At 46.6% G+C, this 18,292-nt stretch overlaps 1 protein-coding gene across 4 annotated transcripts in view; it reads right to left on the reverse strand.

Annotated features, from left to right (window-relative positions):
* Nucleotides 1-787: 787 nt before the first annotated feature.
* The window catches only part of LOC106589530 (histone acetyltransferase p300), a 47,103-nt gene continuing 29,598 nt past the window's right edge, over nucleotides 788-18,292 (reverse strand). The window contains exons 14-29 of one of the 4 annotated variants that reach the window (XM_014179628.2): nucleotides 16,952-17,413; nucleotides 16,209-16,638; nucleotides 15,920-16,038; nucleotides 15,547-15,786; nucleotides 14,650-14,738; nucleotides 13,703-13,783; nucleotides 13,044-13,100; nucleotides 12,849-12,926; nucleotides 12,670-12,737; nucleotides 12,387-12,537; nucleotides 10,997-11,143; nucleotides 10,589-10,868; nucleotides 10,155-10,349; nucleotides 9,782-9,943; nucleotides 7,437-7,718; nucleotides 788-6,221 (exon numbers count right to left, since the gene is read on the reverse strand). In XM_014179628.2, coding sequence (XP_014035103.2) covers nucleotides 2,943-6,221; nucleotides 7,437-7,718; nucleotides 9,782-9,943; nucleotides 10,155-10,349; nucleotides 10,589-10,868; nucleotides 10,997-11,143; nucleotides 12,387-12,537; nucleotides 12,670-12,737; nucleotides 12,849-12,926; nucleotides 13,044-13,100; nucleotides 13,703-13,783; nucleotides 14,650-14,738; nucleotides 15,547-15,786; nucleotides 15,920-16,038; nucleotides 16,209-16,638; nucleotides 16,952-17,413 — 6,120 coding nt within the window. In that variant the 3' untranslated portion in view covers nucleotides 788-2,942. Of the gene's footprint in view, nucleotides 6,222-7,436; nucleotides 7,719-9,781; nucleotides 9,944-10,154; nucleotides 10,350-10,588; nucleotides 10,869-10,996; nucleotides 11,144-12,386; nucleotides 12,538-12,669; nucleotides 12,738-12,848; nucleotides 12,927-13,043; nucleotides 13,101-13,702; nucleotides 13,814-14,649; nucleotides 14,739-15,546; nucleotides 15,787-15,919; nucleotides 16,039-16,208; nucleotides 16,639-16,951; nucleotides 17,414-18,292 lie in introns of all 4 variants that reach the window. The other 3 variants (XM_014179626.2, XM_014179629.2, XM_014179627.2) reach the window with 3 other exon arrangements.

Genomic DNA, 18,292 nt, shown 5'->3' on the forward strand with positions numbered 1-18,292 from the left:
TGTGTGATTGATTTCATATTATACTTAAAAGTATAAACAATTTCAAAGATTTAGCTGAGTTATGAACTGTAAGGAAATCAAATTTAAGTAAACTCATTAGGCCCCAATCTATGAATTTCACACGCCCTAATAGGCCCACCCAATGGGTAGCCAGGCCCGGCAAATCAAAATGGCTTTATTACAGACAGAAATACTCAACACCACCCTCCCCTGCAGGTGAAGAAGCTGGATGTGGATGTCCTGGGCTGGCGTGGTTACACATGGTCTGCGGTTGAGGCAGGTTGGACTACTGCTAAATTCTCTAAAACAACGAAGGCGGTTTATGGTAGAGAAATGAACATTCAATTATCTGGCAACACCTCTGGTGGGCATTCCAGTGGTCAGTGTGCCAATTGCACGCTCCCTCAAAACATCTATGGCATTGCATTGGGACAACTGCACATTTTAGTGGCCTATTATTGTCCTCAGCACAAGGTGTTATGATCATGCTGTTTAATCAGCTTCTTGATATGCCACACCTATCAGGTGGATGGATTATCTTGACAAAGGGGGAATGCTTACAAGGATGTGTAAGAAATATTTTTGTGCATATGGACAATTTGTGATCTTATTTCAGCTCATGAAACATGGGATCAGCGCTTTATATGTTCAGTGTATGATTGGCTGTCATGGGCGAGATGTGTTAACCGTCCCACCAATGTCTGATGGGTTGAGGGATGGGATTCAACTAATTTCATCATGTGATGGAAATGTAGCTAGTGAAATAAAAGCCATTTCAACATACAGCTATTTTTCCAATGGTACAAACATACTTTATTGTACAATTAAATTGGCAAAAAAAAGACCAAAATAACTTAAGAAACTAATGAAAATGGAGCAACAGTTATTTGTTTGCTTCCTATCAGCAAGCACCAAAGTATTTTAACAGAAAAGTGGTCAAAGATTCCATTTGAACACTAAACACAGTCTTAATTCCAGTTTCTTTAGGCAGAAAGAAAAAGCAAAACAAAAGTTGTTCAGTTGCCATGGTTTGTACAGTGATTCAGTATGTATACAAGTGTACATTTCATCAAAATGGCATGATATACTCAAACAGCCCCAAAGAGGGCTGTGAATGACCGCAGTGTCAGTTTACATCACCATTACATCTTTAATACAAAAAAGTTTAATCTATTAATTCCTGTAGCTTCAAGTTTTATTTTCAAAAAAATAAAATTAAATAATATCTATATATAAAATACAAGCTTTCCTTGTTTTTTTATAAAATAAGTCTCAAGATATATTGCCACTTGTTTTTCCCCTCCCCCAAATCTCAACCTTTAGAGAAAAATAAGTGAACTTGTGAAATCTTGTGTAATTCTTTAATATGAGGCAAATAATCAATTCATTTTCTGACCACAGTAATAAGCCTTCTCACGTTTTGTGCATGTGTTCATGTGAATGTGTTCACAGCAATCAAGATGTTAAGTTGCAATATCCCCAGTTAAAAAAAAAATATATACAAAGGCTCATTGGTGCTCATGACCTACACCCCATACTGTACCTTTCAGAAATCAATACTTTTACATAGTTTGGGAGGAGACCAGGTTGCTAGGAAACCAAATCGAGAAAATCATCAGAAAAAGAAAAAAAAGAGTCTCTGCTCACCATAGGTCTGAAAGTCTGTACAGCGCAAATGTATGATTTTCATTTTATTAAACAGTATTTCATTCATGTCCAGTTTTTGTACAGTAATAACATTAAATTAAACCCAATGTTCAGGGCAAAAGAAGAGGGGCTTGTGACTAGGATGAGAGGAGGGGAAGAAGAGGGGCTTGTGACTAGGATGAGAGGGGAAGGGTAGCATCGTTGACTAAAGTTCCTAGGAAAGCCCTCCACACCTTCCCATATCCCCTTCATGTTTCAGTTCATGAGGGTATACACACTACATGGAGCCATCCTCCAAATCAGCTGGCAACATCAGTAGTAAGTTTCTCATCCATCGTCCTGTTTGTAAGTGTAGGGGTAAAGGGGAGTGTAGGACAGGGTTACCCAAACTCCGGTGCACATTTTGGTTTTTGCCCTAGCACATCAGTTGCTTCAAATAATCAAAGCTTGATGATGAGTTGGTTATTTGAATCAGCCGTTTAGTGCTAGAGCAAAAACCAAAACATGCACCGGGGAGGGGGGAAACCCTGGCGTAGAAGATCTGGGCGTCCAACGACCAGAGATGCTCACGGACAGTCCTAGAGGGAGATCAGCCACCCCCTGCTCACCTCCCCAGCAATGTTTTTGGGTTTCACTTAGATCCCTAACAAAATCTGAAAAAAAAAGAAGATACTTGCCCTTCTTTCAACCCTCTCGGTTTTTGGACAATCTTTAACAAAAATATATTCTTCTATTTGAATTGTAGCAGTTGCAAAGTACATCTGCCCCCTACCCCCCAAAAAAAGATATGACTTTTGTTTGTAGATCCAGCAAAAATAATATTGATAATTATAATAAAAAACACTTCTCTGCAAAACAGATACAATCATGACTGGTTTTATGGAGGAAAACCGAACGATAGAAAGGTCCATTGTATTAACTCACCTCAATTGTCCACCACATTTAAAATCTTAAAAATATTTGTAAAAAAGGCAAAATTCTCAGTCCCCAAAAATATTACTTGTGTCATATACTAAGGAAGAAATCTCTACTGTCCAGAAACCCCTTACACATTTTGTACACAATTGGAAAAAATATATAGATATATATTAACAGCAATAACTTACCATTCGTTCAATTTATTCATTTATTGACTTGTAGATTTAACGTTGCATCTCCCATAGGAAGTTGAGTTCTTTTCATTTATACATCAGAAAAATATTAAATAAAATAACTTCAAAAACTGCCATCCCGCTTCCAGCCAGACCCATGAGGACAGTTCTTCAGAGCACTGAGACAGACGTAGTAGTAGAGGGCTACATAATGTCTAAACTGTTGTGGTTAATGTTTGTCCCCAGGTCCTGGTGGTTATTACCCAACATGTCTGACTGCCCTGGGCCATGCAAGCCTCCCATCCCACTTATCTGGGACATCATAGCACTCGGGTCCGAACCAAACGTACCCGGGTCCCCAGTGTTAGCCTGCTGCTGTTGTTGCTGTGACAATTGTTGTGGGTTTTGGGGGGCCACCATGCCAGGGTGGTGCTGGGAGAGATGACCCGGGTGCGGAGAGCCTGTCTGGGTCTGGGGGGAGATGCGGTGAGGGGAGGGCTGGGGCTGCATGCGTGGCGAGGGGCTGGAGTGGGGCGGCTGGGACTGTGGCCGAGGGGAGGGCTGAGGGGAACGCACCTGGTTACTGAGGGACTGACCGCCCAGAGCCTGGCCCTGGAGGTGGGGGGACTGGGCCATCTGCTGCTGGGGGCTCATAGGACTGCCGTGCTGGGCAGGCGAGCCCCCTCCTAGGTGCTGCTGCTGGAGTAGTCTCTGGTGGAGGGCCTGCTGGAGCATGGCATGGGAAGACTGGGGCTGACCACCTTGGCCTTGCTGGGGACCCTGCTGCCCCTGTTGGAGCTGCCCAGGCCCCCCACCCCCATCCTGCTGCTGTTGTTGTTGCTGTTGTTGCTGCTGCTGCTGCTGTTGCATCTGGAGCTGTAGCCTCTGTTGCAGGGCTGTGGCTACCTGCTGGGACATCGTTCCAGGGTAGCCCTGTCCTTGTTGGCCCTGCCCTGGACCCGGCTGGGGCCCCTGGGGGCCTCCCCCACCCTGCTGCAGCCCTCCCCCTCCACCAGACTGGGTTTGGCCAGGTTGACCAGGCTGGCCCTGATGCATGAAGCCCTGCTGGCCCTGACCCTGCTGGCCCTGACCCTGCTGCTGTTGGGGGGGCTGGGGCTGCTGGAACTGACCATTGTTACTCATCTGTTGTTGTTGCTGCTGCTGCTGCTGTTGTTGGAGCTGCCTTCTCATCAGAATCTCTCTGAACTGGGGAGTCATGTTGGACATGGGGGTGCCTTGGCCTGGCATACCGCCTTGTTGTTGTAGTGCTGCCATTTGCTGCTGTTGCTGCAGACTCCCAGGCAGGAGGGGGCGCTGCTGCTGCTGTTGCTGCTGCTGCTGCTGTTGTTGTGGTAACTGCTGTAGCTGAGCCATAGTGGACATATTTACTCCTCCACCTGCCTGGCCCATGTTCATCCCTGGCTGGGATACTCCGGGGTTTACGTTCACCTGCTGACCATCCATGACCACCTGGTTACCCCCAGGGCCCATTCCTGCCCCACTAGGGGCCCCCTGGAACCGCACGCCTCCGGGCCCCCCTCCTCCTGGGGCCCCCGGCACCCCTGGACCTCCCTGGTATCGGGCAGCTCGCTGCTTGATGAAGGCAGCCATGAGGAGGGGGTTGGAGCGGAGGATGTTGAGGACCTGTTGATGCTGGCCGGGGGAGCTGGGGGAACGGAGGGTACGCAGGAGGTCCTGTAGAGCTGCCTGGGGGAGGTTCCCTGTTCCCACCATCGCCGCTGCCGCCCCAGCCACGCCCCCTGGACCTCCCATCAGCCCCATTAACCCCCCTTGCCCTGCCTGCTGTTGCTGCTGACCTTGCTGCTGTTGTTGCTGGACGAGCTGCCGCTGCTGCTGTTGCTGGGCGAGCTGTTGTTGTTGCTGCGGTGTCAGGTGACCCATCTGTCCCATCATGCCTTGCCTCTGCTGGGGTGCCATCCCACCCGAGCCACCCCACTGCTGTTGGTTGGGATTCTGGAGTTGGGCCTGCTGCTGGAGCTGAACCTGGGGAGAGAGCTGCGACTGGGGGCCGCCTTGCTGCTGCATGCCTCCTTGCTGCTGCATGCCTCCTTGCTGCTGCATGCCTCCTTGCTGCTGCATGCCTCCTTGCTGCTGCATGCCTCCTTGCTGCTGCATGCCTCCTTGCTGCTGCATGCCTCCTTGCTGCTGCATGCCTCCTTGCTGCTGCATGCCTCCTTGCTGCTGCATGCCTCCTTGCCCCACCACCATCCCCTGCTGCTCCATATGAGTCCTCCCTGCCACACCCTGGCCCTGGGGAGCCATCCCCTGGGGCCCTGCCATGCCTGCTCCTGGGTGGGCCATGCCTTGCATCTGGGCCTGGGGGTTCTGGTGGTGCGGGTGAGGGGGCATCATGCCTCCACCTTGGGCTGCCTGCTGCCTTTGGAGGATCTGGGCTTGAGCCTGGGCCATCTGACGCTGTGTCTCTGCCACACGCTGAATCTTCAACGCTATCTCCACTGCTGCCTGAGGAGGCCCCTGTTGCTGCTGCTGCCCCTGGGGCATGGAGCCCTGGCCGGGGTTTGCCTGCTGCTGTGGAGGGGTGGCTGGGCCCAGACCGGGTTTACCCAGGGACTGGTGGAGGGGCGAGGCACCTGGAGGTCTGGGGGTGTAAGGGGGAAGACCTCCTGGGTGCTTCATCTGCTGGACATTTGGAGACTGGCCCTGCTGCTGCTGCTGCTGCTGCTGTTGGAGCTGTTGTTGGACCATCTGTTGCTGCTGAGGAGAGTTCATCATTACCCCTCCACTATGCTGCTGCTGCATCTGCTGCTGGAACTGGTGGTGCATGTGGTGCTGCTGGGGAATGCCGCCCTGCTGCTGTAACTGCTGCTGTTGCCCTGGAGGGCCCTGACCCATCCCCTGCTGGGGTCCGAGGGGCATGTTCCCCTGGGTGGGGGTCTGAGGTGTGGGGGGCTGCGTGCCCACGGACATGGGGGTACTGGGCCCTGTGGTGCCGTTGTTTCCTGGGGACGGTAGCCCACCGTTGCCCCCCGGTCCCGGAGGTGGCTGACCCACCCTCTGCATGCTGGCCATCCTCCTCCTCAGCATCTGGGCCTGCTGGAGACGGTGCTGGAGCTGCTGCTGCCTCAGCTTGTGCTTGATGTTCAGACAGAACGGTACGGGACACTTGTTCTCCTGGCAGTGCTTGGCGTGGTAGCAGCACAGGGCGATGAGCTGCTTGCAGATGGGGCAGCCGCCGTTGGTCTTGCGCTTGCAACCTTTTGTATGCTGCACCACACGCTTCATCTTCTGGCAGGACGGCAGGCTGCAGTTGGCGTTGCGACACTGGCAGGCGTGGACCAGAGACTGGATGCAGCGCTGGATGCTGAGGCGGCGCGAGTCTCCAGGGTTGGCGATGGACGAAGCGGCCGAGTTGTTGCTCTCGTCATCCAGGCCCAGACCCAGCTTCTCCATCTTGTGAATGTGCCCCTTAGAGTTGTAGCAGGTGATGCACAGGTCATAGTCCTGGGACAGAGAGAGGAGAAAGTAGCATATAGGTGTTGGTTACACCACACTTTACTCATCATCCCCTTATTAGAATTACCCTAAAACAAATCTTAGTTTGACTTTTCAGCCAGTTCCTCTTCTATACCCTTCCTAGCCCACTCTATACCCCTCCAACCCCCTTCCCCAGAGCTGGGTGATTTGCTCAATAACAAAAATGTTTTATAAACAGGTACAGTATCAAAAGTGTAAACGTCTTTCCTACCCAACGCAGTCTCTTCTGTGAGCTGCTCCACACTACAACCAGTTGTGAGCTTTGCGCTCTTGCTGCCTGACAGTTGATATTTCGCTCAAACTAAGCTGTGTATGGCGCGTGTAATAATGTATCTACATAACCAACTGACAGCTTTGGGAATTCATATTTTTCCCCCCATCAATTACATAGCCTAGATTGAAAACAGCATTATTACAACATTGTTTTCACGGGCCGAGTGAATGGTTTTCACTGACGTGGTTGAATGAATGGCCCAGAGGGATAACAAAACCTCCCAGGGCCAGCGGGCAGGCAGCGGGCATCCCTGTATGTCCAACCCTGCAATGAGTAGATGGGAGAGGCAGGACTTGCAGTGTGTCGAGTGTCTCAAATAGTCCTATTTTAGCGTTCGGCAACGCAGATTCTCGTTGACGCGAGCGAGCAGTTTGAATGCAATAATTGAATAACATGTACTCGTTATTATGCAACTCTCGTGCACACAATGAGGCCAGTTTGCTTTCCCTGTAAGCTACATACTACACCACCTGAGGAAGTGGGAACTCAAAATACATTAGCGAGATTACTTTCATGTCCTACAAAAAAAAAACGGTCCATCTGTAGGCCTAGGCAACTTGATGTATTCAATGTGAATGGCATGCTACGCTCCACAGCTGCATCGTCTCAAAACCATATTCGCCTCGCGCCACGCTGCTACGTAAAGTGGTGCCATTTGCTCAATATTGAGAAATAAATGTTACTCACAGAAAGCTTACTCTCCTCTCTTTAACAATTAAACAGTAGTTGCTTTAAAACTGTTTTTCCCGTGTAGCCTAATCATTGAAAATTACAGACTTAACAAAATTGTGAGAAGAGAGGAAGGCAATGTTGGTGTTTCATTTTCTGTTTATCGTCCGTCCCAGCTCTACCCTTCCTCTCTTCTCTTCCTCTCCCGCCGCCCCTCTAACCTGAACCCTAACCCTCACCTCGCAGACAGTGCAGTGGTAGCGTGTCTCCACATGGCCCTTGCACTCGTTGCAGGTGTAGACGAAGCGGTCCTGGCTCTGGTTGTGGAGCTCCACCAGCATGCACATGGAGCTCCACTTGGACCTGCGCAGCGAGCTGAACTCTAGGTGTTTGTCGCGGGCCAGGGTGAGAAAGGCGTCGCGCCCGTCCATCAGGTCACAGGCCATCAGGCCGTCGGGGTCCGTGATGGGGCCCAGCGTGTTGGACATCGGCGCCGCTATCAGACGGATCACAAAGAATACCTGGCGAGGAGAGAGCAGAACGGAGTTAATGGAGAAGACATTTTGACCTGTTTGTTTTATTTTATGTGTTGTGTATATGTTGTCTGTCAAGAGTAATTTTAACTTGATTGTACAATAGAAGGCACTATATGTTGGGGTCATGGGTCACACGTACAGTTGAAGTCGGAAGTTTACAAACACCTTAGCCAAATACATTTAAACTCAGTTTTTCCACAATTCCTGACATTTAATCCTAGTAAAAATTCCCTGTCTTTGGTCAGTTAGGATCACCACTTTATTTTAAGAATGTGAAATGTCAGAATAATAGTAGAGAGAAAGATTTATTTCAGCATCACATTCCCAGTGGGTCACAAGTTTACAACCTTCTACAAGCTTCGCACAATAAGTTGGGTGAATTTTGCCCCATTCCTCCTGACAGAGCTGGTGTAACCGAGTCAGGTTTGTAGGCCTCCTTGCTCGCACACGCCTTTTCAGTTCTGCCCACAAATTTTCTATAGGATTGAGGTCAGGGCTTTGTGATGGCCACTCCAAAACCTTGACTTTGTTGTCCTTAAGCAATTTTGCCACAACTTTGGAAGTATGCTTGGGGTCATTGTCCATTTGGAAGACCCATTTGCGACCAAGCTTTAACTTCCTGACTGTTGTCTGGAGATGTTGCTTCAATATATCCACATCATTTTCCTGCCTTGTGAAGTGCACCAGTCCCTCCTGCAGCAAAGCACCCCCACAACATGATGCTGCCAACCTGTGCATCACGGTTGGGATGGTCTTCTTCGGCTTGCAAGCCTCCCCCTTTTCCCTCCAAACATAACGATGGTCATCATGGCCAAACAGTTCCATTTTTGTTTCATCAGACCAGAGGACATTTCTCCAAAAAGTATAATCTTTGTTGCAAAGCGTAGTCTGGCCTTTCTATGGCGGTTTTGTAGCAGTGGCTTCTTCCTTGCTGAACGGTCTTTCAGGTTATGTCAAAATAGGACTTGTTTTACTGTGGATATAGATACTTTTGTACCTGTTTCCTCCAGCATCTTCACAAGGTCCTTTGCTGTTGTTCTGGGATTGATTTGCACCTTTCGCTCCAAAGTACATTCATCTCTTGGAGACAGAACGCGTCTCCTCCCTGAGCGGTATGATGGCTGCGTGGTCCCATGGTGTTTATACTTGCGTACTATTGTTTGTACAGATGAACGTGCTACCTTCAGGTGTTTCGAAATTGCTCCCAAGGATGAACCAAACTTGTGGAGGTCTACAATTTTTTTCCCCTGAGGTCTTGGCTGATTTTTGATTTTCCCATGATGTCAAGCAAAGAGGCACTGAGTTTGAAGGTAGGCCTTGAAATACATCCACAGGTACACCTCCAATTGACTCAAATGATGTCAATTAGCCAATCAGAAGCTTCTACAGCCATTACATTTTTCTAGAATTTTCCAAGCTGTTTAAAGGTACAGTCAACTTAGTGTATGTAAACCTCTGACCCACTGGAATATAAGTGAAATAATCTGTCTGTAAACAATTGTTGGAAAAATTACTTGTGTCATGCACAAAGTTGATGTCCAAACCGACTTGCCAAAACTATAGTTTGTGAACAAGAAATGTGGTTGAAAAACAAGTTTTAATGACTCCAACCTAAGTGTATGTAAACTTCCGACTTCAACTGTATATAGATAGCACATGAAAGGTTAGCACAGGTGAGAGAGGGCATACAGGTCTTACCATATCACAGAACATACTCATAGATTTTACCTCTACACCTTTTCTATGCAAATATTTGTATTGGAACTAAACCATTTATCTTTTGTATGCTCAATAAATGGGAACTTCACCCGAAAAGAGTTAACGTTTGGAAAACAATTTCGTCTCTCTCCTGTGCCGTTAGCTTTTTATAGGATATCGCCACTACAACCGTCTTAGTGGAAAGTGTTTTTTAGGTTGTGAAAGTGACTCGTTCAGATCTTAAACCTGATTCTCACCAATTTACTCCAAGCGAGGCTGATTTACAACATAATGTTTGCAACTTATGTTCAGAAATACAATAAGAACACGCAACAGTCACTCCCTCCTACCTCTTTGTGCTTCTCCATGCTGGCGTACAGTTTCTGAGAGAGGTCATTGGACACGTTGGGCAAGCCTGGCTTCTTCTTATTTGCTCGGCTCATACTGCTCTTATTCTTCGAAGTCTTCTTGTTGTTCTTCTTTTTGGCGTTTTTGCTGTCGCCCTTTGTGGCCTGGAGAAGACAGTGAATTATACACACACTACAGTAGTAACCATTTTTATTTAGAACAAATGTAGAAATGCAATTCATACAAAAATCTGTTAAACATTTTGTATTCAGTAAAACATAAAAAAACAATCAAATTATCACACTGATTGAAAGAGATCACATGAAATCACATCAAAACAAACCCAAAGATCCATATGAACACACTGCAATGTACCTTGTAGTAAATGTCCATCCCACTTACATCTATGCTCTCGTTGGAAGTGCTGTTTTCCTCTCTCTTCCTCTCCTCCTCCTCCTGCTCCAGCTCCTTGATGCTCTCCTCCAGCACGTTGGGCCAGAAGTCCCCCTCAAAGTACGGCAGCTCCTTGGCACTTGTCAGACGGTCCTCCGTGGCCTGCTTGAATATGTCCTGAGCGAGGGACAGAAAGATATTAAACCCAGATTTAAGAAACACTCCACTCGTCCTGCTTTATGTAACAAATGAGTAACACCACTTCAAGTTGTCACAACATGAACAGTGATAAAATGGTGCTTCTCAGAGGCCAATCCTTGACTGTCCTTGTGCGCTCAACTCCACTTGCCGATGAAGCAAGACAATTTAATAAAATTCTAACTTTGTCCCCGCAAGGACCCCTCAAGCTTCTTTACCTTGAAGTCATGAACGATGCGCTCCGCCACAGCCTTGTCCAGCATCTTCCTATACCACTCCTGAAGCCTCTTGGGCTTGGGGATCTTCTGGTCCATAGGGTGACAGTGGAAGATGTAGTCGTCCCCTTCACTCGGTGGGCACGCCCAGATGTGACCCGTCGTGTACCCCAGCTTCTTGACATACTCCAGGTAGCCAATGAGAATCTCATGGTAGACGCCCGTCCTCAGAGAACGAGGCTGGAAGAAGTGAACACTGTCCAGGTACGAGATGTACACGCGTCTGGGGGAGAGAGAGAGGAAGATGGAGAGAGGGCGGGAGAGAGCAAGGATGAGGTCCAGTCCTTTGGGCATTAACATAAAACTGCTCCCCACGGAGTTGAGAAAATGTACCCTTCAAATAACTATCACCTCTGATTGGGAGGAGGGCAGTCCGAGCCATACTCCTGTACATGCATGCCGAAGAAGCAGACGTCAGCTCCATCGATGTCCTCAAACGCAAACAGGGCTTTTGTTCTGTATGGGAATGACTCACACATCTCCCCAGTGTCCACAAACCTGGAGAGAGACACGAGACGTCTGATGCTAGAATGAACGCATGCATGCATACTAACAGGGTTGGTAGGTTACTTTCTAAATGTAATCCGTTAGTTTCTAGTTACAGTACCTATGATCATTTTGCATTAACGTAACTTTTGGGTTACCCAAACTCAGTAATGTAATTGATTACTTTCACTTACTTTTCAATTACTTTCCCCTTAAGAGGCATTAGAAGACAAAAAGGATCCATCAAACGCATTTGGTGTGTCATCATAGTGGTCTCTGACTTGTGGTCAGACTCACTCAGGTGAAACAAACTTAAGTCCAATGCAACTGTTATCTCAGTATTAAATCATTTCTAGGTAACAATTAAGTACCAAAATGTACTTCTTAGAAAGAACAATTACTAAAGCAAGAATTTAACTAGGTCTGTCGGAGTGGTACGAGTTGGGAGGGGAAAACTGAAAACTAGCTATTGGCAGAGAGGTTTGGAACTCTTTCTTATTGGTCTATTAACCAATTTACCACCTGGTGATGTCACCAGGCAGACCACAACTCCATCCCATCACAAAAGGCTGACACATTTCAGGCTCTTTTCAAATCAGCTTACACAAAAAGGCAATTCATATTTGTACAATTTGACCGTATTATTCAAATCTCAGTGTGGAAATATAAAAAACACAAGAAAATCACATTTGACTGCACTGGGCGTTTAAATTTGCACCTTTTTTTCCAACGCTAAATTGAATGTCATTGTTTTCTCAAAGGTGACAATGTATTTTCTATCACAAACATCCTTTCTGAATTTAAAAGTAATCCAAGAAGTAGTCATCTAGTTTTTCCAAAAGTATCCAAAAGTGACTACAATATTTTTGATTGATAACGCAACTAATTACAGTTAGTTTTGGTAATCAGATTACATGTCATCAGTTACTCCCCAACCCTGCATACCAATATATTTATATATTCACCATCTGTCATCATTCAGAGTTACTGCTTCTCCATCTACCATGCTCTGGTCTCAAACTCTTTCTACCTTGCAATTCTGAAACTAAAAACAAAAAACTCAAATTCTGTGATTAAAAAAAAGTGATCCAATCCTCTCAGATTTACAGTGCCTAGGGGTAGCTGCTAGGGGTTGATTTGGGATTCAACAAATTACTACATTAACCCCACTCGTTCTGCCTCTTATCCCCTTCTCCTGTTCTACTTCTTCAGGGAAACACGCTTACTATTCCCCCCAGTGGTGCATGTCCCTTACCTGGACTTCATGCCTGGTTTGACCTCTACCACCTTGTCAGAGACGTGGACCACTCGGATGGTGACGTCACCCGACTCAGGGTGGCTCTGACGCTTCAGGTAGTCATTCACTCTAGTTTCCAAATAACAGCCCAGCTTAGTGTGGGGCAACCCTGGAGAGAGGGAGATAAGCTTAATTACAAATAAGCTAGGTAAAGTAGGGAGGAACTACCTGAAATGGAGATGGGTAAGTAATATTTAGGGTTAAAAAGGGTTAAAAAAAAAAAAATGACATTGGTACTTACTTTTGGCAGCATACTTATTCTCTCTCCTTGTCTTATTCAACTTCTTTAAGCAGCCATCACAATTAAAACTGGTGGGTGAAAGAGTTCATTAGCGTCAGTAGAGATGCCAGAACCTTATAATAGGACTAACTGCTTCCTCTCTTCTGGTTACAGGGAACAAGGCATGTAGACAGACTTACCCTAACGGCCAGATAGTGTCGTTGTGCAGAACACAGATCTGGTGCATCTTACGTCCGCAGTCCATACATTCCACAAGTCTGCAGAGAGGAACAAGAGAGAAATAAATCAGACTGCTTACATCACCACAACTACATTGCAATCACATCTTAAATGTAATTACTCAACAAGATATATACTTCCAATGGTGGACTTACAATTCAGGGTCCAGTGTGTCATTCTTCTTCTTCTCAAACTGATCTTTACCGATGGAACTGAAATTAGAAAGAAGAAATGTAACACACATACCGCAACAATAGCAACCAGGCCACCACCAGTTAAAAAGCCTCATGAAAAAAATAAATACATTGAAAGGGTAAGGTGGATGAACCACAGTCTAACCAACCAATAAATACAGCTTCATAAACTCCAAATGACAATCAAGGTGAAAGCATTGGATTCTCTGGCAGGGCTCTCGTCCAACACTTCATATAAAGTATAAGACTCATTAAATATTTGGCCTGATTTTCAAATATGCAGTGTTTCCATCCCAATTTTGATTTACTGAAGAGGTGCTGCAGAACAGATGTAGGCCAATAGAGGAAAACCACAGTCTACGAGAGGTGAGACAAACAATAACGGCGACAGTAGAGATGTACAATAAAACCAAATCAACTACTGTAGGAGAGAGAATACCACAGAAATGGAAGGAAGACATTCACAATAACAGCAAATGGAGGTACTTTAAAGCTGATATGAGGGAGAAGCTTGGCATATGAGTCAAATAAAGGCCTAAAGATAAAAGTATAAAATAAAGTTTACGTTAAACCAAAAGAAAAGTTGAGGGAAGGCTAGTGGATGGTAACGTTCTACTCACGTCGGAGGCTGGGAGGGGTCGTCTCCCAGGGACACGTTGTCCCCCTGGATTTCGTTGAAGCACTTCTCACAGAAGTGGTACCTGCCAGCAAGAAGCCCAAATTTTGGTGAACTACACCGTTCCCCAACAGCACAGCCAATCACAGAGAAGGCACGGAGGCAGCCACCAATCAAGGCATGACAGGGTGGGAACAAGCACGCAGGCACACAGGAGACAGGAGGGGCGCAGAGCAGGCAGGGCAGGTGTCGTCGTCAGAACAGCCAATCATGATTCAGGATGGAAGGGAAAGGGGGGAGGGATAGGTGGGGTTTGGAGGCGCATGATTGGACCAGACAAAAGCAAGCCAATGCAGATGTCACAAGCATTGACGACACAGGGAGAGGGCAGAAAGGGTTGGATGGAGGAATGATTTCAATGGTGAGGAGAGAAGGAGAGGACAAGACAACATCCAGGACAACAGAGCAGAAGGCCAAGGCAAAGCACAGATTAGCGTTTTGGGCAGGAGAAGATGAGCAAAACCACCACAGCTACATATACAGCAGTGACAGAATCAACTGGAGGGGAAGGGAGGGGAAGCCTGGGACAATGGAGATACTGAACAGATGAACAGCGACACAGACAATTGTTCTATCATAGAGCTCATTTTAAAGTGGGTCCTTTCTTATTTTGTCAGGTATCAGTGCTGTCACAAATAATATTTGTACATATTCGTACCTGATCACAGCCTACAGCTTTTGTTAGAAATTGAAGTAATGTCCAGAAAGGCAGTAAGAAAGGACCAACTTAAAATGTAATTGCGTTAAGCACATGGATATTAAAATGGGGAAAAACGTGGCAAACCATTTATTCCCAGAGAAACACAAAATTCAACATACAGTCATTATGATATTGATCACCGTGTGTGTGGGTGTGTGTGTGTGTGTAGACACACTCGCCTCCCTCTCTACCTGTTCTGGTAGCTGAAGTAGGCGGCGTCCCGGGGTATAGTGCACAGCTGCTTCCCATAGCAGCACAACGTCTGGGGAGAAAACTCCAACTGAAGGAGGCAAAAAAATGCAGGAAAGAGAGAAAGTTAGATAATAAATGAACACTTCTTTTATCCCTAAATTAACTTTAAAAAAAGAGATTAGTAGCAATAATGTTACTTGTATAGCGCTTTTCAATACAGGTAAAGTGATTCACATAAAATAACAAAAGTACTAACAAAGAAACAAAGACAGGGGGAAGGAGAATGAACAAAGATTACTCATTAAAAATCATACAATAAAGCATCTTTATGTTCATTAGTGCCAGGAGTTGTACCGGACCATCCAACCGGGGAAAACTCTGGGCCCAATTCATGATTATGACACACCAATAGACCCAAAAGAACAGAGACGACCGCTAGATCAGTATCTAGAGCTTCTTCACCACCCAAAAACAATCAGTTTTCATGGAGGCAATTTGGTTAGGCCAAAGGAATGTGCCAACCCTGGGTCACATGGCCCTTCAGGCTCATAGTCACAGTACATGACAACAGCTGTCCGACCTTATGGTCCATCTGAGGGCTTAGCCCTGACATCCACACCACTTCTCTCATTTTCAGAAAAAGGAGTCACTCCGGTCATCCCTGTGGACCGCTTAGCACATTCATGAGCAAAGTCATAAATAGTTGCATGTTTATGTTCAATATTAAGTGTTGAAATCTAATATGGCGATGTTATGCCAACGCTGAAATTAACCACCCCTCGTTTCCATGCACAGAATTGGATGTGAAACTAGCAATGCAATAACCACATCTAGCCTGAAACTATACGTCACACACACAGCTGAATACCAACCAGACACACACACACACATCTCACCTTCCTGCCACAGCAGTAGCCCAGGCTGACCATGACGGGGTCTATCTCAGCCTCGAACACCTCAGCCAGCTTGGAGCAGTACTTGTAGACGCGGGACGTCTTGCGGTTGTACAGCCAGGCGTTGTTCAACATGACCCAGATGTCGTCCACGTACTGCCAGGGTTCCTGGTACTGACCAGTGTCCAGCTTACGCTTTATAGTGGACAGGTCCATGGGGGTCTTCACTATGTCAAAGTAGTCCTGGAGAGGGGTATGGTCAAGGCAAGTTTCCTTTATTATCTGACAAGTGGGAAATATGCTTGTGTAAAAAGTACATATCTTTTTAATAGAACATTAAAACCAGACTAAAACAGTGTGAATATACAGTACATACAGGTATGCCCAGTAGATGAGGGTCCACAGGCTGTCTGAAGGGCAAAGACTCTGGGTCCTGGCGATACAGAGACTCCAGGGTAGGCATCAGGGCCTGGCGCAGCTCCTCTGGCTTGAAGACTGAAATAGGTGGGAGGAGAAGGGGTAGAGAGGTCAGGGTTGAAGTTGGATTCAGAAACCGACTATAACTCTACAAGAACATAACAACAGAGATTGTGTATAGAGACGTGCAACTTGTACATAGTACATATGCCGTAACAGAATCATCAACAGAATAAAGCAGTCCTTACTCTTCTTCTTGTTCTGGGCACCAGACGAAATACCAGGGGAATCTGATCCCTTCTCCTCCTCTTTCGGCTCCTTCTTCACCTCTGGTTTCCGGTCTTCCATCTTCACCCTTTCCTCACTCTTAACCCCCGACGATGACGATGTTTCCATGGGAACACCTTTGCCCCCTTGGCCTCCACACTCCTCTTTCTTCACCCCCTCCATTTTGATGGGTTTGTTCTCCGTCTTGATGTTGGATAGCTTCCCCCCCTTGGAGCAGCCTTCCTCCCAGTCGTCCTCCTCGTCCTGCTGCTGCTTGACCTCCGCCTTGGGGTCCACGGAGGCCGAGGCATCCGACTGGGAGGCCTGCTGGGAGGCCGTGTCCACACTGCTGACTGACGCTGGGGTCAGAGCCTGACAGTCCTGGGACTGGAAGCCACCCTTCTGGGACATCTGTGAGGAGGGATCGAGAGAGCGAGAGCTAACAGTTAGAAAAAGATTGATACTACAAGAGAATGCAACAACAACCCCCATGGGAGTTACAGTGAAGGAGAGAGTCAGGCGAGAGGGTCACAGAGGAAATTCCAAAATTATTGTTTACTACATTGACCATTAACTGCTCCATTTTGCAGCTGTATGTATCATGGTGGAGTCAATGTTGTGATCACTTCTGTAAACCAATGTACTATTTATACTATGTGTTGAAAATGGACGATACAGCAGTATGTTTTCTTTCTAAATGATAAATCAAATCAATGAATCTCACCGGAGTGCGAGGCGTGCGAGGGAGCTGGCCTCCATGGGGGTTGGGGGTTGTGGAGGGGTGACCAGGGTGAGATGGGGTGGTGGCCCCTGCTCCCATCCCCTGCTGCACGGGCTTGTTGGAGCTTGGCCCCTGGCTGCCGGGCCCTAGCTGCTGCTGGGGGCCTGGAGGGGCCAGCTGGGGCGGGTTAGGGGTGTGGGGCTGGGGGGTCTGTGAGCCAGCTAGCCTGGGTGGCGTTTGGTGGGGTGTGGGGGTGATGCTGCGGGCGGGGGAGGGCGAGCTCTGGCGCATGGCCGAGAGGTGGGTTATTGAGTTGGGCTGCTGGGGGTTGTTGGACGAGGGGCCTCCACCCACACTCTGGGGACCCATGGGCCCCACCGAGGGGACACCGCTACCCCCTCCAACCGAACCGGGCCCGGCTAAAGGGCTGTTGGCGGGGAGAGGGGAAGGAATGGGCATTGGAGTCTGTAGGGAGAGAGAGGGAAACGGAGAGAACAGATGAGGCATTTAGCATTCATACATTATTCAGAGGTTAACATAAATCATGTTCAACAGGGGCATCCTCCAGTAAACCTCTACATGAGGACACACTAGTGTAGGCAGGAGGGTTTGACTTGTACATATACAGATGTGTGGGAACGTATTAGTGATTATGTTTAGTTGGTTTAGTTAATATGATTCAATTAAAAACTATGGTTGCAACTTCCAAAGAAATTTTGGAAACTTTCCATAAGTATTTTCATCATGTAAAATATACAAAATCATGAATTAAGAAGATTATAATATAAATAGAATGACAAAGCTGTAAAACATCCTAAATAGAACCCGTCAAATACAGTTGGTGTTAGAGATGAGGATTTCAGCATGAAATATCCTTTATATTTTTACACACATTTGACCCTGTCAATATGTGTTTGTTGTAAATGTTTTGAAACCAAATTGGTGGCAGTTGTGAAAAAAAGGTAATAGTTGGAAGAGTTGCAGACTTCATTGGAAAGCATGTCATTGTTGATAACATCCTTTCATTAATTAGGCTGTTCTCTTTAATCATATTGTCTTTCCACTAAATGTGTTGACAGAGATATAAAGAATAAAGGTCGCATGCAGACATTTCTCTCATCAAATAATTTCTGGGTAACAATTAAGTAACTTAATGTGATTTTTAATTGAAAACAATATTCAAAGAAATCAAAATAGCTTAGCAAAGAGCAATTTCTCAAGCAAGAATTTAGCTAGGACTGTCTGGGAGAGGTAAACTGAAAACTAGCTGTTCTAGAGCTCTTACACTAAAAGGGCATTATAATTTTCACAATGTCACAGTATTATTCGAAACAGTGTGGAAAT

Source organism: Salmo salar, chromosome ssa28 (assembly GCF_905237065.1).
Source record: "Salmo salar chromosome ssa28, Ssal_v3.1, whole genome shotgun sequence".
NCBI classification, from domain to species: domain Eukaryota; kingdom Metazoa; phylum Chordata; class Actinopteri; order Salmoniformes; family Salmonidae; genus Salmo; species Salmo salar.